This window comes from Arachis duranensis, chromosome 5, assembly GCF_000817695.3.
Source record: "Arachis duranensis cultivar V14167 chromosome 5, aradu.V14167.gnm2.J7QH, whole genome shotgun sequence".
Taxonomy (NCBI): Eukaryota; Viridiplantae; Streptophyta; class Magnoliopsida; order Fabales; family Fabaceae; genus Arachis; species Arachis duranensis.
In genome coordinates, this window is record NC_029776.3 from 26453303 (window position 1) to 26479548 (window position 26246).

Consider the following 26246-nt stretch of genomic DNA (forward strand, 5'->3'; position numbering starts at 1 on the left):
GGCATGGTCCGATCTAGCTCTTCTTTTGCAAAAATTATTACCTTTTAAAAGCACCAAGAAAGAGAATTCATAAACACTAAGTACCAAAAAGTACAACAGATCATTTCCAAATTTTAAAGCAAATAATTTTATCTATCTTACCCATTAATTGTTTCATCTTCTTGTTCATCGATATTGTGGTATTAATAAGGAAAATATGTGAATAATTTTCTTAGATAACAACACATTAAAACTCTGTGATATCTTTTATGTATGTGAATTTTAACTCTATTTAATTTCTTTAAACATCTACAAGCCACTAGACTTACTACAAAACTTCATGCAATAAAAACTTTCATGTTTTGAATAGAACAAACACAATGTTATAATGCCTAATCAATTATAACATCCTTTATGTTTACTCTTTTAGGAGAATCCACCATAAACAAAAATTATATTCTCCAATCTCAAACAAATATCCAACTTTTAATCTTACATTAACTAAAATAAATATTTGCTTTAAAAAATAGGATATTGCATAAGTGGTAGTTTCCATTTTAGATAGTATAATTGTACATAGTCCTACACATTGAAGTGCCATTAGAAAATCAAGCAAAGAAGGTTAGAAGCTCCTCAGAGACACTTGATCACATAATGACCGAGAGAAAAAAGAGAAGGGAGTTGATGAGAGATTCATAGCACTTTCAGCCAAAAAAAAATTTAACAATAAAGGAAAAAAGACAAGCACATGAAGAAATCACTTAAATAAATCCCAAGCTTCTTACCCCAGTTCTACTGCAAGGAGCATCCAATAATACTCTGTCAACAGCATTGACACCCAACACCTTTGGAAGCTAAAATAAACAATATAAATGCCTAATAGATGTTAGCATGCATGGTTGAAATGATGATTATACATGAAATCATTCATTCTCCTCTTTGGAAGAGTTTGATCAAGACAGACATCTACAATAAACGAAAAATGAACAGCTACAACTATAACAGAAAGTACATATTGCTTTATATTGAACAAAACTCCATTGAAAATATACAATATTTTCCAAAATACTAAATTATTTCTAAATTTCTAACCATTGATGTGACTCAAGGTAAGACAGTAGTGCACCATGTGGTTACTGGTAACCAGAGTTTAGAATAGTGAGACAAATAAGAATTTGTTGTTTGTATTCATTTCTCTTTGAAAATTGAGTCAAGTCATTTTTAATGGGACGGGATACGAGTATCACATGGTATAAGTTTCACATCTTGTTCAACAGTAAAGGAGAGTTAGCGGATTTGGTGATTGGAGGAACTAAACACAATCACTTAATTCCTTAATTCCTTCTAGACTTCTTCTTGTAGATTAGAGGAAACTAAACACAATCATTTAAAAGTTATGAGCCCCCTTAGCTAACAAATTGATTGTGTTTAGCTTCCTCCAAATTGATTATTGAAATATAATAGTAACAATCAGCAACTTAGTTATCTTGACACGATCTGCATCTGACAATGGCTTTGAGTGCACATCTTTTCCCAAAATTTGAGCAACAAAGTCAATCACAGGGAGTGGCTCAATAAATGCCATTAATGACATGTCTAAAAGTACATAAGAATATACAAGGAATTAAAAGTGACAGTTATTCAAGAATCATAAATAAAAACGAAGTTAGAATGAAACTGACCAATATTAAGTGATAAACTCATCTGGGTAGGCCTTATACTTTGGTAGAATCCACGCCATGATTCTAAGCCACCACCAAGCTGCTATGTTTTTCTAAAATCAGGAGAATACAGAAACCTCCCAATGGACACGTAACTAAATATGAAGAACAATGATAGCATGAGAAACATAAGAACATGTTATGAAAGAAAGAACAAGAAGAAACAAAAATTCAAGATTTTCACCTCTGTGCTGCAAGCTCTCTCAGAACAATGTCAATAACAGTTAGAAAATTTATACTCATTCATCACATTCAACTTACATCCAAGCTAGGAGTAACACATAACCTTACTACTATTATGAGCCCCCTTAGCTATATATATAGATTCAGCATAATGCTATTCTTGCTTTTTCAATACTCAGAATAAATACATCAATGGGAGATTATAAAATTAAACAATCTAGAAGAAAAAAATTAATCTGAACAGAATTTGAAACCTTGTCAAAATTTTCAAGTGTCTTAGTGGACCCTCTTGATGAAATAAACACATCCTCAATACCAGCGAACTACAGCACCTTCTTTGGAACTCTCATACTCTATTGATATAAAACATTAGGCAAGAATAAAATACAAGGAGACATCTTCAATTATATATAAAAGTCATGAAACTTCAATGCTAACAAATCCGTATAAGGCATAACAAAGTCATAGTATCCCCTATTTTCAAATTTCAATCATGATTAAATAAAAATTTGAACCTCTTGAAACCTAAATTTGTAAATTTCCTCCATAGAGATTACGTGTATCATAGATATAAAAAAAATTGAAAAAGAAAGAACAAAGATATACCATCCATGGCCTGAGTGATTGATTCGAAATCCATGAAAGTTTTTGTTGCTCTATCATGATAGCTCTGAATTAGAATGATCAGATCGCGATTTGACCGCAGAATGTGAAAAGAATAGAATAGATTAGGGTTCATACCCATAAAAGAGAGGAAGAGAAGGACGACGAGGGGGATGGCGAACGGCAAACGGCGAACGGCAAACGTCGAACGTCGAACGGCGAATGGCGAACGGTGAATAGAGAACAAAGAACAACAAACGCAAACTGCAGTGTGGTGAAGGCTACGCTGTGGTGATACTTTCTCATGTCAAATGAGGCATGAATAGGATAGAAGAAATAGGAAGTAAATGAGAAATAATGAGGGATATAGACTCAATATAGTGGCTAGTGACGGATAAAAAATTTGATGCAAAAGTGTCACAGTATTACTAAATAGATACACTTATTTTAAGTGTCGTAAAATAAGTGTAGCTATATATTCAATTTGTTGTCGTGCTAGGAAGGCCCATATCGCATTGCCAAAGTTCTTAGAAATGAGGCTTACATACTTCAAACATTAAAGGCAAAAATGTCCTGGGTACTTGGAATATTTCGTCATTAAAATTACATCAAAGTTAAAATTGTATGAATGGTGAATGAAGGTACTCTTTTTTCTACTCATGAGGTTTTTCCCCACATTGGATTTTGCTCAAAGAGGTTTTAATGAAGCTAGACGCCCACATATTTTTCTTTATTTTTTTTATATTTAACATGATATACATCAGATACTATTGTTCTCTTTATGTCACACTTTCACAATCTATTTATCACTACAAACCAACATCAAAACAAAGTTGGAACAATTTATCAACTAGCCATTATACGTTAAACTATTATAAAATAGCAAATCATACTTGCAGAAGTTTCATACTCGGGACTCTGTTCATATGATAAAAACAAACCGATAATATAAATTGACGACATAACAAACATTCAAAATTTAAATTTCAAAGTTCTACATAATAACTAATAGGGTTAAGTATGATTTTGGTCTCTAAGGTAGAGGCTGAAATTTTTTTGTTCCCAACCTTTTTTTGCTTATATCCCTAAGGTTTAACTTAGTTTTAAAATCATCTTTTTTATCAAAATTTTAATTTTTATTACCAAATTACCCCTAACTAAAAAAATATAAAATAATACCAAAAAAAGGGGTTAAAAGAAAAGGGGGAAGGGAATCACATTGGGGGGTGTTTCAAGGAAGAAAAGGGGGAAGAGAAGGTGGGAAAGGGAAGAGAATCCACTATCGCTGTTCCTCGCTGCTCGGTGTTTCTCCTCGTTGTTCGCATCGTCGCCACTAGATCTCCATCACAAGCCACTTCTACTTCCACCACCATCATCGTCCTCCTTCATCTTCTCTGTCTTTATCGCCACTGCCACCACTCCTTCTGCACCATCCTCACCCTTAGCCTCCCATCACCACCACCGTCTCCAGCAGTGCACTACCACCGTCTTCTGCCGCACCATTCCACCATTTCCTCCAGCAACAATAGCAATAGCTCCGTGCGAAAGAAAACAAGCGAATGATGCTTCAGAAGAACAATATCGCCGTTGTCATCGTCATCCCCACTGACACTCTTCCATTGTCATTCCTCACCTCCATCACTACAACTACAACTCTCACAACCTCATATCAAACTCTACGACCCTAACTTCATACCCTTCTCTCTCCACCTCTGTCTCTCTGGATCTGTTGCTCCATGCTTTCATTCTTTTGAATCTTGATGTCTTTCTTCCCTAAAACTTCTATTTATTTTGAAAAAAAAAATGAATCATGTTGTTGTTGTTGGAATTAAAAATGTGATGGTGGTAATAGAGTTGTGGTGGCGGAGGTTGGAGATGGCATAAGAATGGGATAAGATTGCATTGATAAATTGAGGGTTTGGGAGGGTGGGCAGCAGTGGTGAGAGGTAAGGAATTTGGGAGGATAAGATTATACAGATTTGTTGATGCTTGTGGTTGTTTTTGCTTCTGCTTCTAGTTGTTTTTTTATGTTTATTGCATTGCTTTATTGTTGTTGCTGCTAATGCTTTGATCAAGAAAGAAAAAAAAAAGAAAAAGAGATGATGTTGTAAAGGAGAAGGGTATTTTAGTTTGAAGGACGATTTTAAAATCAAGTTAAACTTTAGGGACGAATTTGTAAGCAAAAAAAAGATTGGAGATGAAAAAATTTTTTATCCCATATACCTTAGGGATCAAAATCGTACTTAACCCTAACTATTACATAAACATGCCATCATTCCTTCTTCTTGGCAACGCCCGAGCTTTCACCCTCTCATTCACCCATAGCATCATCATCCACGAGCTCTCCATTCAAAACAACCTTGGCCACATCCAACTTCTCGACATCTGTCTCTGGAAAAAATGCCTCGATCTGGGTTACAACTCGATTGAATCCTTGTGTAAATGCTTCACACACCTCGATCTCTAATTCCTAAATTTGAGCTACAAGTTTCTCTTTCTCTGAGTTTAGATCTTTAATATTATCCTCTAAATTTTGTCGATGACCCTTGTAATTTGTCAACTCAGTCTCCTTAGACTTCACATAGGAATTTAACAAGATAACTTCTTTCTCTTTTTCCTTTAATGACCTAGCCAGCAGTTCCACATATATAGCATCTTTCTTTTCCTTTTCCAAAGCAAGTTTTTGTGTCCGATCTATTGACACAAGGCGAGCACCTATAACCTATAAATAGTGACTAACCCCAACAAATCTAACTTCATTGATTAATTTCGTATCATAAGAAAATTGGCCAAATTGATTAGCAAGTGCCATAAAAGGGAAAAACTCAGACCACAATGATCTCAAATTTTCCTCCTCGAAATAACCATGTAGCCTTTTATGCACATCATAGGTCGCCTTAATCCCTTTTATATTCACTTTGTTGCTGTCCTTAATATCAATAAAATCTGTAGATTTCTCCCTAGAAGGAGCCACTTCTCCTTTTTCTTTTGTACCTTGGCTTCAACTCTGATTGCACAGCTTTTGCTCCAGATTTCTTCATATTTGTAGTTGTCCTTCCTTTTTATTCGTTTACTTGCTATTCAGAAATGCCTTTAGTCTAAGCATTGTGATGGTTGGAACTTTTTCACCTACATCACCATTAAATAATTATATTTTTCATCCCATTATACTATCAAGGCATCACAAAAACCTATAATTGCCTATATGATCCAATAGTATCTGTCTATCTTTTTTCAACATCACCAACTCAATAATTGATAATAACTCACCAGTAGACACTTAAAAACAAGATATTCCATTACCAAATCATTATCTATACATCTATCATCAACATCCAGGATTTGATTGGGTTCAAGTGATCCAAAAAGAGAAAACTCTTTCTCCAAAAGCTCATTGATATCAAATGAAAATTCATCTACTACACTTTGAACACTTACAAGCATTACCTTAAAATTTTTGAAAGAGGACTTATATAGTCCAAAAATGGACCTACCTAGATAGCTACTTAAGTTTATCCATAAGCCCCTCCTAACTCCTTTAACTTGAAACATTGAGAAAACAGTCCTAGTGAGGAAGAATAGTCTAAGAGTTCCATCAAGTTCTCAAATGTCCTAACAAAGCCCCAAGAGTTAGGATGTAACTGTGTTGGAGCACAGTTAAGCTAGTACAAAATACCACATTGAAAGTCCGTAAACGAGAATCTAATACCAAGTTCAATAAATAAACAGCTATACAAGTAGAAATAAGACCAGTCACCTCGCCTCTCACACACGGTCCCCTTCCTCACATGGATGAAATTCTATCTTTACATGTTCTCCTTCCCTCACCGGTACATCTTACCCTAGTGCATTCATAGACTCCACATCACTAAACCATGAAACCCTACTCTTTACATCATCATCCACCCAGTTATATGGGTAATTTTTGTTAACCTCAACCTTATCTTTTTCCATCCCTACACTATTACCCAACATAGGAAATCAAAGAGAAAAAGAATAGGAGTAAAAAATATGAAAGTAACTAACATTTTTTATTCAACGCATGAAGTATAAGTTCAAAACTATTTTTCTTTCTCTCCACTACTTAGCACTAACGCAATCAAAACTGAATTGGAAAGAGAAACCATGTTTTAAGACACTAAAGTGTCAATAAAATAGTTATGTCTTCTCACATCCACTGCGATCAAATATGGACTGTGGATTAATACCATAAAAAGAATTATTTAATCTAATAGTTAGGGATTTTTCGAAATCTGTGCTACGTGTCACATCAATAAATTTGCATCCGGAACATGGATACAAATTATGAGCTTGGGGGCTCATACCCTTAACACATATTGCATGAATAGCTGAGGTAAACACACATGCAAAAACTCAACCTGCATCTTTAGCACATTGGCATATCAAATTTGGAGGCTATGATATGGTTGTTACACCTCGACCACTCTCCCTTAAAGCTCGACCACTCTCCTTGAAGCCTGGCCACTCTCCCTTAAAGCTCAGCCACGGAGTTGTCAACTATATTATTCTCAGCTAACGCGCAAATAGATTAGAAGCAGACTCATTCAAAACTAGGATATAACTTAACAAAAATACATACGCAAAACAGTAAGTGGCAAAATATCTAGAGCAAATGATGTCGAATAAATCGAAAAGTCGAACTCTATCAGGTAAAATATGTCTTTACTCTTTATATAAAGAAAACAGGCCAACAGGGAAGAGATAGGTAAAAAAATAAACAAAAGTCACATTCTTTAATATTGTTATCCTTTTTTTATATTTGAAATATTGACTTGAGCATTGGAGTGGCTTTTGCAAGTATCCTTTCTCTATATTCTATAGAAGTCGACGTATAGCTCAATCAGAAGATAGACTTGGAATCGAGAAAAGGAACTATATCTCAGCTAACTCATCTGGGATAGAACAATTACCACAGGATAAATTTAGTATTTGTTAGATATATAACAAAAATACGATGTATACATTTAACTGGAAGGTCAAAATTGTAAAATGGTCGTAAAATAAAATTAAACTAATTTACCTTATGTGGATAAAAATTGAATTTTTAGACGATTCTCAAAGTAAAACTAATGTTTTTTTCTATGCGATATACAATGATTATAATCCTACGATTATAGGAATTATATGAAAGTAAACAAATTTTAATATAATATGTTACAATAAAATATTTATGAGTATACTCAACAAACTATTTAAAATATTTATTTTTTTATTATATTCACAATCGGACGCAACTGTCTCAAATAAAAAAAAGCATTATACATTTAAAAGCATTCTTCGAGACTAAAACATGAAATAATACATGAATTTCAACGGACAAATGATTTCTCACACTATATATATTATTAATAAAAAAATATAAAAGTGTGCTGTTCAAAAATATTCTGATTAAGTGTTTATCGTTTTAGTTATAATATTTAATTCGATGTTAAAGGGTGTTCGAAATATTTTTATTTTGGCATTTGTCCAAGTAATATATTATCGGTTGAATGAGTTGTTTACACTGAAGAGTATTGAGACTTACCAACACAAACATGCTGGATTTATTTTCTCTGAGTTTGCCACTCAGCGGATAGAGATAAACATGCAGTGTGCAGGAAACATCGTTGTGTACCGATTTGATAGAAGAAACGAAGTATTTAAGGTGTGCGAAATGCCTAGTGAAAAAAATTATTATTACTTATATTATTTATTCGTATTAAGATTTAATAGTATATTTAGACAAAAATTATTCAAGTAAATAGTGACAAACTACTAAACTAATGCTAACCAAATAAATACTAACAAATTAACTGAAAATAAGAAACTTACATAGTTAGGATGTCCCAAATAATTGATGATATGATCTTCTACAGACATATAATTACGTATCATTTTAGATATTCTAATCTTACTCTCAACTTTAAAACTAACTAATCACTCCTAACACAATAAATAAAACAAAATGAAAAAAAATCATTGCTGCTAATGACTATGGCCATGGCTCATGAGATGAGATTGTATAGTGATAGTGAAGGAGGGAACGAAAATGAAATGGAGCCAAGTCACACTCCTCATCTCCCTTTATACAACTGAAGTCAAACTTAAACATCAATTGACACCAGTTCCCAGAACAAGGCTTGCTTCTTACATGGAGACAGCCTACAACACGTTACCTGCATGGCGGACATGTGGCGATTCGATCTTATCACGCATCCTGCGTGTTAACCAGATGGAGATACGTGGCTTGCGCGTGTTTGGAGCCGCTGGTATCACGGATGTTGTGTGTTGCTCTGCAGTTGCTATGTGACGAATTTCTGTTGGAAATCTCTGATAAAGTTGACTTGGAAAATTGCGCCGAATCTCTGCTACGTCAACACGTTACCTGCGTGTTGCTTGGGAACACGATACGTGACAAATTTCTGCTAAAAATCTCTGCTATGAGTATCATAGAACCTGCGTGTTGAGCAGTATTTCTAACACCTTTATAATTCTGTAAAACACTTTAAACACCAATTTCTTTTTTATATCTAAAATAATTTTCGGCACTAGAATACCATCTTCATGACATAATGAGTTTTGTATTTTGTCTTTACTCTTTAAAAACACTTTTTGTATTTTGACTACGAGTGTCTTTGGAAATGTTTGAAAAATCAAATTTACTTTAATAATTATTTATTAGTATATTCAATTTTTAGTATAATTAATTATGTAACCATTACTTTTTATTTAAATATTTTAGTTGAAAAATGATTACATGATAATTTTCTTTTGTATCTGGAATGTGTAGAAAAAATTGTTTTAAAATGATATTATTACAGAAAAGGTGTAAAATTATCATTTTATATTATTTAATATAATATTATAAATAGATGCATAATATTATATAAGATTTAGTTTAATAAATCAATCAAATACCTCAGGGGTCTAACCTAACTGAATATGTTCTTTTGATATGTGTGTGTTTAATTTTTTATGCTTAAGATACAATGTTTAAGGTACAATGTTTAATATTATACGATAATTGCCATATATTTGAATTCTTTATAATTTGTTAAAGATCATTGTGTCCTTTAATTGCTAAAATGATACAGAATTAGTCAACAAGAACCCTAATCTTAGTTGATTACATAATAGGTCATTTCAGCTGCTTACAGTACTGTCATACAATAAGTATAAAATACTATATAATTATATGGCTACACATAATAAGCTTTTATATATATTTATATTACTTTTAGTGTAAAATAGTTGTCATGTATAGTTGTTAAAATCCATTATTTCTTATTTATATAACATTTTTCTAACGCATTTTGAATTGTTATTCTCACGCAAATAATGAAATGCCTTTAAAAACCACAATGGCAATATCTTCAATTCACCAAGTAATAATTTCGTTTGCTTTCCACAATACACATCTTTCATTTGATGGAATTTATCCTCTTCGAAAAGGAAGAATTTTCTGTCTCTTCTACATATCACATTTCATTTGAAAATTGAGAGACAATATCAAAGAATTGTCAAAGGGGAAATTTGCTTGTGTTTGTGGCAAAGATGCAATTTCGGTTAGAAATTAAGAGAGGGACAAAACAACAGTGGTGAACACTTTTTTCTGGGACTGTAATTATATAAGAAGGTACACAACACATTACACAACAAAAGTGGAGTTAATGGGGGAAGAAAAGAACTAGGAAGAAGAAGAAGAATAACAACAAGAAACATTTAAAGCTTAGCCGTTGTTTCTAGTCTATCTGTGAACATTGGGATTCTGAGTCCCAATTTCACATTCATATAACCCACTCAGTTCAAAAGGTTCAATGGTTTTTGCTTTGCCTTTTGAGATAGCTTCAGTGCTACATAAAGTTCAGATCTTTCACCGTACTTTGACTTCTTTACAGGTTAGTTTCCTTAATTGGCCTTAAACTCGAGTGGGTTTCTCGTTGTTTTTGGGTTTGAACTTGTGGGGTATTATAAAAAATTGAGCTTGCATCTTGTGGTGTCTTAACAAAAATTAAGGTCTTGTGGCTTTCTTTTCTTTTTCTTTCTTTGTTTGGACCAAAAATTTGGCTGTGGATAAATTGCCTTGGGGCTGGAAGTGTTTGTTAGCTTAGTTGAGTCATGGTTCTTAAAAGGACTAATTGAATTTGTTTAGTGATCATGGTCTAGAACATCATAAGAGTTTTCTTCTTCCACTGAATTTGTTTAGTGATATTCTCAGCTGAACTTGTGGGTTATACATGATCAATTAATATGCGAGATACTGAGAAAAAGTTAAATAAGAGAGGATTTAGAAAATCCAGTCACTCAAGGGAACATACTGATTCAAAGCTTGATTTGTCACCGAGATTCGAAACAAGTAGTAACAAAGGCCAAGGGAAGAAGCAGAAATTGAAATCGAAACCTCACAAACTCGTTGTTTGCACAGCCACATCAAGGGGCACAGCAACTGATTCTTCTTCCATCAAGGGGTCAATCAAAGGTGCTTCAAGTGAAAAATTGATTGTTGGACAAAATATGCATTACAATGATGGGAAATCTTTGCAGATGCTCTCTTCGACAAAGCAACCGGGGGAGAAAATTTCTTTTTGTCCTATTGTCGACAGGAACGATGCTGATGGGGAAGTGAATATTCAAAAAGTTAAGAGAAGGAGAAGGAGGAAAAGGCGAAGGGATAATGTGGATCTTGATGATGCTTTGCGCCTGCAGAGGAGAACAAGGTATCTGTTAATCAAAATGAAGGTAGAGCAGAACCTTATAGATGCATACTCTGGAGAAGGCTGGAAAGGTCAAAGGTACTAATTTTTTATTTTCTTTAAGCTGTCTATTTTTCTTATTGTCATTGTTAGAGAATCTGTGAAGGCATTGTTAATTTGTTATTACTATAAGTTATGTATCATTTCTTGACTAGGATATGGCTTTTAGATTATTGGATTTTCGCTGTTGTTCTTAGTCTCCAGGGTGTGTTAAGTTGATAGTAAAAGGCACAAATATGAAGCAAGGATAAACATCTAAATTCATAGATTTTGTATGAAACTTAGAAAATAAGGTGTAATCCATATACGACGACAGCAAAAACCAAGTCTTGTTCCACTTGGTGGAGTTGACTTTGCAGAACAAACAACTTCATGGTGGTCTATCATGAAATGTAACAAAATGATTTGAAATTGATTTTCTTTTAGAAACTTGTGCTTAAAGATCCAGTTTCCTTGTCTTTAAGGAATGCATTCTCTGCTGAATAATCTTACAGAATTCTACGTATGCTGTTTAAACTTTTGAAGTTACAATTCAATATGGTCATATAAGAATAATGAAACTAAAATTCGTTAATCCCTTTAGATGCATACTGGTTCCATACTTCCATGGATAAATAACATATAGTTTTGAACATTGCATTGATAAATTACTTTGTGGATGATCTTGTTCTTTTTTTGTGGAAAATCTTTTCACAGTCGAGAAAAGATTAGACCGGAGAAGGAACTACAAAGAGCAAAGAAGCAGATTTTAAAATGTAAACTTGGTATTCGCGATGTCATTTGCCAGTTGGATGCTCTTAGTTCTGTGGGCAGGATTGAAGATTCCGTCATTGCTCCAGATGGATCTGTTTATCATGAACATGTGAGCAAGTTGATTAAAGCTTCTCTTGATAGTGATCTTTATACTCTGATGGCTCATTCAATCATGCTTTGGATCAAACATGTTCTGTATGTTCATTTTTCTCTTTTCTCTTCAAGTAGATATTCTGTGCAAAATGCAAGTTGCCTGAAGCATTCCCCGATAATGACATTATACTCTGCGACGGCACATGCAATCGTGCTTTTCACCAAAGATGTCTCGACCCACCGTTGGACACTGAAAATAGTGAGTTCCCTTCCATGCATTTCAACTTGTTCTATAGCCTTTTCAGGTGTCGATGACTGTTCATTACCAAATTGCTTATTTACACTGCACAGTTCCTCCTGGAGACCAATGCTGGTTTTGCAAGTTTTGTGAATGTAAGATGGAAATACTCGAGGCAACGAATGCTCATCTTGGGACCGACTTCTCCTTGGACAGTACATGGCAGGTATTTTACACTAATAATTTCTTGCACCATTTTTTCAGATTTTCAATTGTCTCTAGATAATTGATACATTATCACTACTGACAGATGTAACATTCTTTCTTGAATTAAGGATGTATTCAAGGAAGAAGCTACTGTACCAGATGATTGTGCCGCTTTATTAAATCCGGAAGAAGAATGGCCGTCAGATGATCCAGAAGATGATGATTATAACCCGGACAGGAGAGAAAACACTCACAACATCAATGCAGAAGGCACTGATGAAAGTCCATCTGATTCAAGCAGCTCTATCAGTCTTTCGTCCTTAAACGATGAATATTCTCCTGTAGACAAAGCCATGAGCCTTGAATATCTTTCTGTTAATAGTTGCGTTGATTCTGATGGATATGGGGAAATAGTATGCAGCCGCAGGCAGCGTAAAGCAGTTGACTACAGGAAACTTTATGATGTGAGTATATATAAGTTCTTATACAGCATAAGAATATACTAATGTTTTCGGAGCAAAGTTGACAACTTAGCTTCGGTCGATTGCTCAAAGCATCAAGGCTTTTTGTTAACTTATTGGATTTCTGTTTATGAATTGGAATATTGATTGTATTAGATTGTCATCATGTCATGTAGATGATGTATTTGATTATGTTTTGTGTGTGGAATCGCATCCAAAGAGTTGAGTTTGTTATTTCCTTCTCTGGCTATATTTCAATGATGATTAAGATCATGCAAAATGAAAAATCATTTGAGTTCATATATCTATGTAGGAAATGTTTAAGGATGCTCCTCCATGTGAACAAGTGAGTGAAGATGAAGACTGGGGTCCTGGCAAAAGAAAGCGGAGAGAAAAGGAATCTGATGCTGCTAATACACTTATGACGCTGCACGAAAGCGATAATAAATTTCCGAATAATGAGAACAACGATACAGTAAGAGAGGGCACACACACACATATAAAAAGATCTTGCTTCAGAATTCCACATCATGCAGTTGAGGTATTACTTAACACAATAATTCCAGCTTAATTCAAGTATAGAGTTATATAGTCACTAATCTGTGCCTAGTTTTTAATGAAATGTGCCAGAAGCTTCGCCAAGTTTTCGCAGACAATGAACTTCCTCCGAGATCCGTGAAGGAACACATTTCAAAAGAGTTGGGAATCGATGCTGCAAAGGTTGTTCCTTACAGGCTCTTGCTGTATCTTCACTATCTTGTTTCTATTTTATTCTGAATTTTATATGCAAACTGCATTAGCTTCCCACACTTATTGCATTGTTTTTCTTTACTAACGCATTATAAAATGCAGGTTAGCAAGTGGTTTAAAAATGCTCGTTACTTAGCTCTTAAAACCAGGAAGGTTAGTGATAGTGTTTGGATTTTCACTTTCGCTGCATGTATGTATGTATATGGAAGGATGCAACAATGACACTTTGATTTGAATAGTTGTCTGAGAGTAAGAAGTAGGACAAATTGTGATTGATGAATTTTTCTAGAGGCACTGATAAATTTGCAGTGAAGTGTAAACTAGGATGTTATCAAACCTTGAATTGTTCTTGGAACATCAAGCTTGTGAAGACTTAAGGATTTAGTATCATGTTATGCTATTGGATACTAGTTTGAATTTGTAATAACTCTAACATGAGTGAGTTTTGTTCAGCATCAAGTCGAAGGAGGAGAGCTGCCTTTGAGTTTGTTGTGTAAGACCTCGAAGGGTTCCAGTTTACAAAATGTGGACAAAGATGAGATTTTGCAGAAATCAAAGGCCTCTAAAATTGCGATGGTTCATTCACCGAATAATGGTAACGGTATTACCGATAGACAGAAAGTGAAGTCATCTGGCAGTATTTGGAAAAAAAGGCAACCGGAAATATCTCCTGCTAAGACAGCAGAAAATGGCAACAAGGTACTTACCTATTATCACAAATCTCACATTCTGTATGCATTTTGGTGCTTTGGAAGTAACTTTCTGCACAAACAAGCTCTGGCAAAGCAAAAAACTGAGTGTATAATAAGATGAAAGTAAAGATTTCGTTGAAAATCAAATCTGAAATTCTATCTAATCCATGTAGTGTGTTAAAAGTAAGATCAAATTCAATCCAAATTTTTGCAGTTCTAATCGTTTTAATGGTTTTAATTGAATTGGATTGGATTGGATTACCCCTTACAAGCATAGATGCCTTAATGATGTTGGCTTGAAGAAGGATCATAATTCGCAAATTTTCACATTTTCAGGACTTGGAAGAAGGGAGTGATGATGTTGGCTTGAAGAAGCTGCTACAAGAAAAGAAAAGAAAGATGGAATTTGTGTTTGGAGGAGACTCTAAGGCAGCAGAGTTGGAATTTGAAAGACTTAGCAAATTGAAGGCTAAACTAGATAGCATGAAGGTTAAATTAATTGAAGTTCAAAACCACAGAGCAAAGGGTGCAAAGGAACCATGTGTTATATATGTGCCCACAGCTCAGTTAAGGGAAAAAGGTTGAATAATTAGTAGATTATTTAGTACCATTTATTTTATTTTATTTTTTTAACAGAAGGTTATATAATATATACAATGTTTTTTGTTGTATAATGAAAGTGAAGCAAACCTAAAAGGTGAGCCACTAGGAGTAGTTTAGATTCAAGCTTCATTGTCATAATGTACCCCAAAGAAAATGAAAGAAGTGACGCAAACCTGTTGAAGTTGGATTTGCTTATACATATTGATAATTTAACATTAGCAATTGCTCATTGTAAGAACCCTCTCTCTCTCTCTCTCTAGCATTTGGAGACTCTTTATTCTCCTGTATCTCAGAATCTGAAAGATAACATTCTTTTTTACAATCTAGATCTGCAAACAGATTCGAAAGCGGGTTAGCATTGGTTTGAGGCTGCATCCAAAGTTTATGACTCACGCAATAATTATTTGTGGTTGTGTAGGCAGCTTTTTAGTTGGGAGGAAAGCTCAGCTTGTATCACAGGGTTGGATAATTCTTGTCATCCTTTGGATTTGAAGAACTAGTTCTTGTGTCATAGCAGAGAGAATCCGTTCAGGTTCTTTTCACGACTTTGGCGAATATGGCGAGTAAGGAATAATAACATCTTTAATTCTCGTGAGACTGAGCCTTTGGAAAAAGTGATTTGTCTAGCTTTAGCTTCAGAAAAGAAGCTTGGGAGTGTTTTTGAATTACAACGTATGTCCCTTTCTTCTATTTTAAGTGGTTTTTGGAATCCTCCATCTGTAGGTACTTTTAAGATTAATTGTGATACTAGTTATCCTAGTTCTGGTGATAGTATTGGTTTTGCTTGCATTATCAAAGATTGTAATGAGTGTTGGCAAAGAGGGTATTTAAGAATGATTGAGAGTAATAATATTTTTCAAGGGGAATTGTTTGCTATTTGGAGAGGTTATCTCTTAGGGATGTGCGTGAATGAGATGTTATTTGTAAGATGTTGTTTAATCTTGTTACTAATTATCAAGATGATTTTAGGTTTATTGATCCATTAGTGCTCAAAATAAGGGATATCATGCATTAGAATTGGTTTGTTGACTTTCATTTGATTATGAGATATGCGAATACGGTGGCAAAGATAGCGATGAGATTACAACTCTATCAAGTGGAACTTTCCTTTCCTTAAGACGAGTTTGAGAATAGTTTTAAGTAAAACTGTCCATCTGTTTAAGTAGTTTCTGGCTTTTATTTTCTTTCTTACAAAAGAAAATGCTTCTATTACGAATTTTAATGTCAAATTATATAGAATTCTTTCTTTTTTTTTATCTAACACTATCCGAACCTGGAAAATGAATCCACAAACACACACTTCACATTTTTCATCATTAAAAATATGAAATAGAATAAACCTAGAAAAAACAAAATATAAATTTCCTTAATTTTTTAATTGTACAAAAATAGAAAAAAAATAATCAGATATTAAAAGACAAACTCTTGAACTCTTTTGCGGATAGAAAATGTGCAACTGAGTTTTTTAAGACGAAATTCGAATCTCTAACACTTGTTTAAACAGACTATGTGGTCATTCCACCAATTTAAGTTGATTTCATTACAAGAATTTAATTAAAAATTTTAAATTTCAAACTATAATTTTAAAAATTGAACCGAATCAAACCAGTTAGTTCCACTGAGTTAATTAAAAACCAATTCTCGAGTTGATTTGGTTGAGTGGTTGACATAAGAAACCACCTAACAAAAAATAAATGAAAAAACCGATTGAATCAGCAGTTAACTGCTAAATCATGTGAGCCGGACAGATTTTTTTAAAGATTTTTGGTTCAGAATTAAAACCCTAAAAGCGATGCCGTTTGAAGTTTTTTTTTTTTTTAAAAAAGGAAGAAACAGTTTCTCTAAAAACAATCTCACCCTAAACGCACTCACGTCACTCTCTGAAATCATTTTCTTCCTCTCCCAGCTGTCTGCCAGCTGTGCTCTCCTCCTACCCAGCTCCCGCATTCCCTTCTCCGCCGTCGTCTCCTTCACTTCGCCGGCACAAGCTCGCCCGTTTTCGCTTTCCTCGCTCTTGCCTTCGTTGCCGTCGCAATCATCACCTTCCAGCCACTTTGTAGACGTTGTCGTCGCTGTCTCCCTCCCGTCAACTCCTCCCTCTCAGAAGCCTTGCAATCGCCGACGTCGCCTCTCAAACTGCAATTCGAAAGGTTCAAATTGAGTATCAATTGAATTCAGCATAATTGGCAAAATCATGTTTGGTTTTTAATTGTAAAGCACATTTTGTACAAAAGGGTGCTACTTAAGTTTTAATACGATTCATTTAGAGTATGGTTTGTTTCTCTGTAGCAACTAGTGTTACAGAGATTTGATTGTTGTTCAAGCACAAAGGGGAAGATAAAAGAGTGAACCTTGGTTCTAGTTATATTTTGTCCCTTTGTGATGCATTGAGAATTGAGCTATTTAGGGGTTTGAATTGGTTTTGTTGTCATAGGTTATTATTCTCTTTTGGGCAAGTTTTGTGGATTGGTGATTCCTAGTTCGCTGATTGCCATTGATCATTGGTCGCCGGAGGTGAAGGTATGCTATTGTTGTAACTGCAACTGAAACATGAAGTTGGGTTTTAGACTTGTAGTTTCTTCTGAGGTTGTACTAATTTTTTAGGAGAACTGTTTAGAAGGTTTGAATGTTAAAATAGAAGTTGGTCAATTATTGATAAATCTCTTTCTTTTTAGGATTTTCAGGGAGCAGGGGATGGTTTGTTTTACACATCTTGAAAAAAATATTGCTGCTGAGATTGGTTCATATGCGGATGTGATTCTTGATGCTTGTTGCCAGAATATTGGAGAAGCTAATTAGAATTTTTTTTTTTGTGTAAGTTTGTGTTTTCAATTGTTTGCTGATTACTTTAATTAGATTTTTTTTTTATTCTGAATTTTTGTTGCTTATGTGATGAGTTTCTGGGTAAGTTTGTGTTTGTCATTTATATGCGTTTTGATTTTTTTTTTTTTAATTATCAACTTTGATATTTGAATTTGGAGTAAATAGCTATTTTTGATCATCAAAGATTTGAATGCTGACAAAACTAATTATAAAAAAAAATTAAATTGGCATTGTACCCATGAAAAATATATATTGTTTCACAAAAATATCCAATCGTTAAATTTAGTGTTGACTCTTTTGTACAATTCCCAAATGGCCAAATTGCCCTTTTTTATTATTATCTTCTCCATCTCAACTCTTCAACTACTTTCCAGAATCAAATTCAAAACCAAAATAAAAAAATCCAGGATAAACAGCAGAGCAGGGTTGAGACTTCTCCCTTTTCACCCCTTCCCAGACCAAAATCTGTTCCAGAGAGCCATCTCCCCCTTTTCTCTTCTCTCTCTATTACCTGCTATTGTTCTCTCTGGTGGCGTTGTCGTTATTCGTGGCCGCGCATCTCATCTTTCCGGTCCCAAGGGAAGACCGCCGTTGAGTGGTGGTGGCATAGCCACGATCAGAAGTTCGCGACGGAACCCACAAGATCCGAGATCTTCACCTTTCCCCATTGCTGCTCCATCAAGGTAAATAGAACTTGTTTTCGTCTTCTTTGCTCCGCTTCTCCTTCACGACGGCACTGTTGCTTGCCGTTCGTCGCGCGACAATGGTGTTCAAAGGGGTTCCATTGTCGGCTTCTTCAGCCGAGTCTATTTCGCGCCGCCCACAACCGCCTTCGTCCGGAGAGCTTGATTCTGCATCCAGGGAGGTTGGTACCAGATCCAGAAGCTTCGATTGTAAATCTGGAGTTTTTGTTTCTGAGTGTTTTGAATGGATGTTGAGCAGTAGAAATTCTGAATTAGAAAATGTCTTGAGTTTATGGCGACAAGAAGTAGATCTGGCAGGGACTAAGCTGGCGGTGACGATCTGGGGGAGTTGGAGATCACTGGAGGTGGTTGAGCCAGCTGAGGGTGGCGTGCGAGGGAGGATGAGGGAGGTGATTATGGTGAGTGAGGCCACCTCTGTGACTGAGAGAATGAGGTTGAGCCAGTGAGAGTGGAGATTAAGAAGTTAAGCGGATGAGAACGGTGAGTGAGGGAGGTGAAGGGGTTGAGGATTATTATTAGGATTGTATGTTTGATTCAATTATGTTAAAGAGAACTGTGATAGATATGTTTAAGAGGACTGTGATAGAGAAGATAATAAAAATGGCAATTTGGGAATTGTACAAAAGAGTCAACACTAAATTTAACGATTGTGTTTCTCATTTGAATTTGAATCATGCGTTTGTATACTTTTAAGTTACCCTGTGATTAGACTTCTATTTTTTATCTTCTTTTAGGTTAATGGTTCTAGTTCCTATACTAATTGTTCTGATTTCATGTTACTTCCTCTTATGATTTTCTTCTTTTCTGTTATATCAGTTATTATTTATGGAGGCGAAAAGTGAGCAGCCAAATTCTTCAAAGAAAGCAAAGGATCTGAATATTGAGGGATACCCAGTTGGGGGTCTTTCCATTGGAGGCCATGAAACTTGCATCATGTTTCCCACTCTTAAAGTAGCTTTCGACATTGGTCGCTGCCCACCTCGTGCCGTTTCCCAAGACTTTCTGTTGATCTCCCATGCGCACATGGATCACATAGTTAGTCTTCTTTGTGCATAATGCATGCATGAGATCCTGTTTGGAATTTTGTTGCACATGTATCACATTGTAATAATATTATTAAACCAGTATATGAATAATTTTTTGTTTATTGTTTAAGCTAATACTTTGATGGGGAGCCTTGGAACAACGGTTCTGTTGTCTCCGTGTGATCTTAACGTCAAGGGGTCACAGGTTCAAACCGTGGAAACAGCCAATGATGTAATTATCAGGTTAGGCTGCATACATTACACGGTGCAACCCTTCCCCAAATCCTGCATTAATGGGGATGCTTGCGCAGCGAGCTGCCCTTTATGCTAATAGCCTAATATTTTGCATTGGGGTTTTATCTAGCGAATGTATGGCTAAATTATTTTGTTGTTGAAATTCTGTCTTGTGACATACAAATGATTTATCAGGGAGGACTACCGATGTATGTTGCCACACGTGGCCTGTACCGTATGAAGCCACCAACAATTATTGTACCAATTTCAGTAAAAGATGACGTAGAGAAACTCTTTGAAGTCCATAGGAAAATGGACCATTCAGAGCTCAAGCACAACTTGATTGGGTTAGATGTAGGTAATGGTTAATTTCAATCAAACTTATTCCACTAAGATCCAAGGTTTTGAGTTATTCCAATCATGCGCAGTAGTTGCTAATACATGGCTTACATTTGCAGGAGAGGAGTTTTATTTGAGAAAAGATCTCAAAGTAAAAGCATTTCGGACTTACCATGTTATACCCAGCCAGGTACCCGACCAGCAATTGCTGCTCGAGTCAAAAGCTATATATTCCTTTGTGCTATGGACTAGGGCATTGTTTAAAAAATGTAGCTTTAGGTTTTGGTGCTCTCTGAGAGTAGCTGTTTTGATAATGCTTTCTCATTGCAGTTTATGTGCCATTGGCAATTCCGAGAGGCACTATAGCAGATGACTTTTGAAAGGCTTTATTATTTTGTAATCTCTTACTTGATCCTTTCGATATTTGAAGTCTTAAACCTGTTTATTTTTAAGTTAAAATCATCTATTTTGTAATTTAAGTCTTGAAAATAGCTTTAAAAATTATGTTTATCAAACTTCCATTTGTCACCATATTCACCAGATAAATTTTGAATGACCTTTAGCAACACCCTTTCTATGAAACCAAAAGCATTTTGATGTAAGACAGATACTTAATATGCATTTAATCTAATTAATATGCACTCTTTTGGGGCAGGGTTATATACTGTACTATGTAAGGCAGAAACTTAAACCAGAATACATTGGTCTTTCCGGAAATGAAATCAAGAATTTGAAGTCTTCTGGTGTGGAGGTCAGTATTCATTATTCTACTGTCAACAATTTGAAACACGTACATTGTTGCAGTTTTAATGGTGCTCTATCTGTCCCAATTGTTTGGAATTTTTCCCGTATCTTTCGTTAATCTGTATTTGATAAGAAGAATGAAATGCACACAAAATGGAATGGTGATTGGTGGCCATGGCCATGGCCACGGAGGAGGTTATAACTTGTAGCTGACTATTAACACAATGTTTGTATGGTTTATATTTGGTCTTAAACTTCAAAATGGTGAACTACATATTACTTAGTGTTTATTCTTGCAGTACATTGGCAAATGAGTCGTTATTTGTTGTTCAGTATTTTTTATTCTCATAAGCACTGAACTTTCTGTAGCTTGTGTGGGCCATTGTGTGAGGAGGAAGAGTGTTATGCAATGTGTGGGCTCAAATTTTAACAGCCTACCAACTCATGGGTAGATTGGGTTGATGGCAAGTTTAATTGTTTAGGAGCAGTATAAAAGGAAATGAACTTGTGGGGAGAAACCAGATCCCCTTGAATACCAGTAACTATCTGTATTTGTTTTCCTAAGATTTTTCTACATTTCCTCAGTAAATCCATGTTATTGTTACTGAGATACACTGATACCAACAGTTTGCGATATAGTATAAATCATAGATACCATTTTCCATTCTTTTTTTGAGCCAGATTCTCTGAATTACTTTTTGTGCTTAAGAATATTGTTTATAATCCATGCATCATTTTCATGGAAGTTTGGTGAAAAGTTCAAATGCACTCTATTTGTGGTAGAAGTTGTGGTGGATCATCTGTTATATCTTTTGGTTCACTTTGCATGCTAATCAAGCTTGGTACTTGGTAGATAACATACACTTTGACAGAACCTGAGATCGCATTCACGGGAGACACCATGTCAGATTTCATAGTTGATGAAAATAACACTGATGTTTTGCGGGCTAGAATTCTTGTCATAGAGGTGAACGATATCTATCCAACATGTTTAAACTTATAAATCATTGAATATGGTGTGTGCTAGGTTTCATAATTCTTTATGGATTGGACTTAGACCCATGTAATGTGTGAGATTAAGATGGATATATTTTTTTGCAAAATAGTAGTATATAATACTTTTTTCTATTTGAAACAAAGAAAGTATGTGTTAGGTTAATGATAAATTTAGTAATCTTGCATAGAATGAAGGAAAAAATAATATTTATTTAGAATGAATAAAAATAAATACAAGTATATGTTATTTGGAAAGAGTTTGTAAACTAATTTTTCTATTCAACTAACGTTCTCTTTTTCTCTCTTTCTCTTTCTCTTTTTCTTTCTCTCTGGATGAAAAGGACTATGTTTGGATTCTTTTTGTTTGTCAGTTATTAACCGAAAAATCTGCTTTCCTAGTTGGAATGATGTTGTGTAAACTCATCTGTTGTTGGAAAAAGTTTGAGAATTCGCTTCTCTCAAAAGTTAATAACAATGAACTGAAATTTTTATAAATGTGTAATATGAACTTTAAATTTTTACAGTAATACCAATAGAAATCTTCGAATGTATCATCGGATGAAACAACTCGAGTGTAGTAAGTGTTACTTATAGAAGTTTAATGTTGAAACATTGTGGCCATGATTTAAGAGTGATGATGAGTGAGCAAATAAAAAATAATATATGATGTGTAGTTAGTGATGATAATTAGTGAGAGTTGGTGATTGTAATTAGTGAGAAAAATAAATATAAACGGAACTGTTTCTAAATGCACTATGGATAAATGGTTAAGTTTAGATGGTCATGTAAGAAGAAAATAGACACCTACAAAAAACCATGCTTATGTGACAAAGTTATAGAATAGCAATTGTGCGACAACATTAGTATTAGATTGTAGTTTTGCAACCTCAATGAACTAAGTTTGGCTTTTCTCCTTTTCTCTTTTAGTGTACCTTCGTGAACAATTCAATCACTGTGGAGCATGCCAAAGATTATGGACATACACATCTGTCGGAGGTATGCTATATACTGCAACAAAAAGCAGTCAATGCATCATGTAAATTTCAGTGGCAATTTATTTATTATGACTGTTGTTTTCCAGATAATTGGTTATGCAGAACGGTTTAAGAACAGAGCAATCCTCTTGATTCACTTTTCAGCACGTTACACCGTGGAGGTAAGATGCTACCTTCAATCTTGAAAATAATATATTCAACCTCTCAAAGCCCTGATCTTTGTGATTGGGATCCTGGGAGAATGTTGCTATATCTTTGTGATGCATATGCTATGCAGGAAATTGAAGAAGCTGTAACTGGTTTGCCACCCCCTCTAGCTGGTCGAACTTTTGCACTTACCGAAGGTTTCTGACAAGAAGTTGGGAGTTTGGTTCAATACACGAGTGACCAATGTGGCCACAAGATTGTTGTTTAGGCGTTAACTGCTTTGGAATCTTAGCGGAAATTGCAACCTTTACTATGTATACCATTTTAACCCCAATTTTCGCATCACGCCACATCCACAACCACCATTGTAGGTGCAATTTAAAACCATCCAGCCGCTTTTTTAGCAAGTGGTCATAGGCAAACTGCACATTGTCATTGATGGAAAATGACGAGCAGTGAGCAAATTAGGCTGTGCAGGGAGCACAAATTTTTAAAAGGTACCCTCACACTACGACACAAAATATATGTATTTAGCATTTGGTTATAGATATTAAACCTAAAACACTGATTTTTATTACAATTTTATCCTTTAAAAATTTTACTTTTTAATCTTATTAATTTTATCGCTAATGTTATAAAGGTTGGGTAATGGTGGTAGCAAAGACTAAAGGCTTGAGATGGGTTAAGAAGTTAAAAAGTTGAAGATGATAAAAAAAAAATAATTTGAAAAATATTTAATGAAGTCAATTCTAAAATTAACCATTCAGTACTTCGGTCAAATGAAGTTTATTTTTTATAGATACGGTTTATATCATGATCCAAAATTATGGTCCAAATAAATATTCACCTCAACAGGAAATCCTGAAAAAGTATAATAGATACACGCAAATTGTGCTAGTTAACCACATGGGTTGATCTAACCGACTTACTTGAGGCATGGGTTTCATGAACCATATTCGACCTGACTTGCATGGCAAATAAGATTTTGTCAACCCTATCCCATATATTTGTATTTAATTCATTTATTACTCTAATGTGGGATAACTCACTAGATATTGAAGAAGTTGCCTACTAATGTAAATGATGAAAATTGAGAGTGGTGGCCAAGCAATCACTTACTATCAAATTCAAATATTTTTCAATTACAATTCATTTAAATTTGTCTAAAGTTCTTGTTAATTTAAGTATTAAAGTCCTTTACAATTCCATTAGTGTTTAAACAAGGATGTCAGACAGATCCACTATTTCGGTGAACAAGTTGAAACCGTCATCCAAAAAAATCTAAACCTCATGTCTAGGCTCATATCACCTTGATTTCATGTATTATTTCGAAATATTGGCACCATTGTCAGGTACTTAGAGTCTAATCTTTAACAAATGGCGGATGATCAGCAACAAGATAGACACAACATTTGATTCAAGATTTTGAAGTGGAGATCATTACAAAAAAGAAAGATGACAAGCATCCCTTAAGTAAGCCCCAAAAAATCATGCACAATAACAAAGATTAACCACTCACAGCAACAAATATCATCTTGCCAGAAACAATAATTTACAATTACCAGGTACCTTTAAACCAACAATCTTCATGGAGGCATTTCCAGAAATTCAGAAACATTCTTTATAAATAAAAGATCAACAATAAAGGAATCACTAACATGCAACAAAGCCACGAAGAACAAAGCAGGAAAAAAATAACACTACAAGAAAAGCGTCGGTTATCGTCAGATTAATCAAATAAATCTGCTACTAAGTACCTTACTGTTAGATTTACGATCGTCCTATAGTGACGGTATAAACGGCGCAAGAACCTTTCACCGGCAAATTTTTCATCGGTGTTTACAATGGATTTTCGAGTCTGGGTTGATGATTAATCCGACGGTAAATCCGTCGGCAGGATCTTTATTATTTATTTTTTTGGCACAGTTTAGTCATAACTAACAGTCAAAATGAAATTAAAACTCTTCTTAACGAAATTGTTATCAGAAATTTAAAATTAGCCAAAATCAACAAATTATTTTATTAAAAATAAATGGTATGAAAACAATAAAATGTCACCGAAGTAGAATAATGTACCCTAAACAAATAAAAATGCATATAACCCTAAGCAATTTCATAGATCCTAATAATTGTCGTTGTCATCAGTGGCAGCAGCGGTGTCGTGGTCCCCCTGCTGATGCGGCGGAGTAGGTGCTGCCGTTGGTGCCCTTCCAGTAGCATTACTGGGGTAACCAGCAGCGCCACAACCTCCAGCGTGCATCTGCTAGCTGTACTCCTCCATCTGCTGTCGCAGCTACTCGAGCTGCTCCAGCTTCTATGTCAGATTCGAGCTAGCGACTACGCGTACAAGAATTTCTCGATACCTCTCCTCAGACTGCTACTGCTGCTGGTGAAGCTCCTATATTAGCTTCTGCACCTCCTCCCTCTGGTCGATAACCTCTTGGGGATCAGCAAGGCTGGTGGCAGAGGAAGCCGCCAAAGTAAAGGAGCGGAGGCCACTGGCAAAGAACGAGCCCAACCCGAAGCGGCGATTCTTGTGGGATTCAGAGGCGGCTTCGTCGGCTCCACCAGCGGCTGAGATTGTTGGGTCGCGGCCTCCAACCTCTGCTGATACTACTCCTGCGTCACACACGTTAGTTATTATTAGGATAATAGTTAAATAATTGAGTTTAAACCAAATGAAGTTGAAATTTAGGATTAATTTAAACTCACATAATAGATTGTCGACTGCTCGTCAGCAAATCTCTCCTTGTTTGCTGTCAAAGTATGTGTATACTAGAAGGTTTCTGATAGTGTCGCCTCACGATCCAATGACTTAGACTACAAATTAATATATCAACCAAACAATAAACTAAACGAACAAATTAAACAATGACAGACAAATATATATATGAAGCAGAAAATCTAGCAAACAGTTAAATAATCCATTTCTCAACAATCTCAAAGCCGAATCTAACATATCCTAACCACTTAAATCCGTTAAAATTGCAAATTAAACACCCTAAAATCTTCTAACTACTTAAGTAACTTGATAATGAAAAAGGAAATTAAACACCATAAACTCTAGTAACCAATTCAAGTAAGTACTATAACATAAAAGAATGCCAAAATTCTTACCAGTCTCATCTTCATGAAAGTCGCCGACCCACCCGTATACCTCGACGACTTGGGCGAAGCCCTATTGGCGATGTTCGTCAGAGGTC

General features: G+C 35.0%; 2 protein-coding genes across 7 annotated transcripts; both read left to right on the forward strand.

Moving 5' to 3' along the window:
- The first annotated feature begins 9882 nt into the window (after window positions 1-9882).
- Window positions 9883-15274, forward strand: LOC107488893 (pathogenesis-related homeodomain protein). Of its 3 annotated transcripts, none has more exons than XM_016109679.3 (11): window positions 9883-10384; window positions 10705-11278; window positions 11936-12101; window positions 12221-12344; window positions 12437-12549; window positions 12659-12994; window positions 13305-13532; window positions 13622-13711; window positions 13844-13894; window positions 14195-14440; window positions 14770-15274. In XM_016109679.3, the coding sequence occupies exons 2-11, from the start codon at window positions 10737-10739 to the stop codon at window positions 15016-15018; spliced, it is 2145 nt and encodes a 714-aa protein (XP_015965165.1). In that variant the 5' UTR covers window positions 9883-10384; window positions 10705-10736; the 3' UTR covers window positions 15019-15274. The 3 variants fall into 3 exon arrangements, with proteins under 3 accessions (XP_015965165.1, XP_052118217.1, XP_015965167.1); XM_016109681.3 differs by having other exon boundaries at window positions 9884-10384; window positions 10912-11278; XM_052262257.1 differs by having other exon boundaries at window positions 9883-11278.
- Window positions 15275-16848: 1574 nt separating this feature from the next.
- LOC107488892 (tRNase Z TRZ1) lies at window positions 16849-24073 on the forward strand. 4 transcript variants are annotated; one of them, XM_016109676.3, is made up of 10 exons: window positions 16849-17186; window positions 17471-17556; window positions 19380-19598; window positions 20018-20180; window positions 20281-20351; window positions 20817-20912; window positions 21759-21872; window positions 22829-22897; window positions 22983-23057; window positions 23174-24068. In XM_016109676.3, the coding sequence occupies exons 3-10, from the start codon at window positions 19389-19391 to the stop codon at window positions 23246-23248; spliced, it is 873 nt and encodes a 290-aa protein (XP_015965162.3). In that variant the 5' UTR covers window positions 16849-17186; window positions 17471-17556; window positions 19380-19388; the 3' UTR covers window positions 23249-24068. The 4 variants fall into 4 exon arrangements, with proteins under 4 accessions (XP_015965162.3, XP_020998190.1, XP_052118170.1 ...); XM_021142531.2 differs by lacking the exon at window positions 17471-17556 and having other exon boundaries at window positions 16854-17186; window positions 23174-24067; XM_052262210.1 differs by lacking the exons at window positions 16849-17186; window positions 17471-17556 and adding an exon at window positions 17721-17850 and having other exon boundaries at window positions 23174-24067.
- Window positions 24074-26246: the final 2173 nt, after the last annotated feature.

Excerpts from the sequence above, each read along its gene's own strand:
- LOC107488893 (XM_052262257.1), top strand. The coding sequence starts at position 10,737 with ATGCGAGATACTGAGAAAAAGTTAAATAAGAGAGGATTTAGAAAATCC. Across the intron at positions 12,102-12,220 it reads GATCTGTTTATCATGAACAT|ATATTCTGTGCAAAATGCAA; the intron begins GTGAGCAAGTTG and ends CTCTTCAAGTAG. Across the intron at positions 13,712-13,843 it reads TGGGAATCGATGCTGCAAAG|GTTAGCAAGTGGTTTAAAAA; the intron begins GTTGTTCCTTAC and ends TATAAAATGCAG.
- LOC107488892 (XM_016109676.3), top strand. The coding sequence starts at position 19,389 with ATGGAGGCGAAAAGTGAGCAGCCAAATTCTTCAAAGAAAGCAAAGGAT. Across the intron at positions 22,898-22,982 it reads GACATACACATCTGTCGGAG|ATAATTGGTTATGCAGAACG; the intron begins GTATGCTATATA and ends GTTGTTTTCCAG. Across the intron at positions 23,058-23,173 it reads CAGCACGTTACACCGTGGAG|GAAATTGAAGAAGCTGTAAC; the intron begins GTAAGATGCTAC and ends TATGCTATGCAG.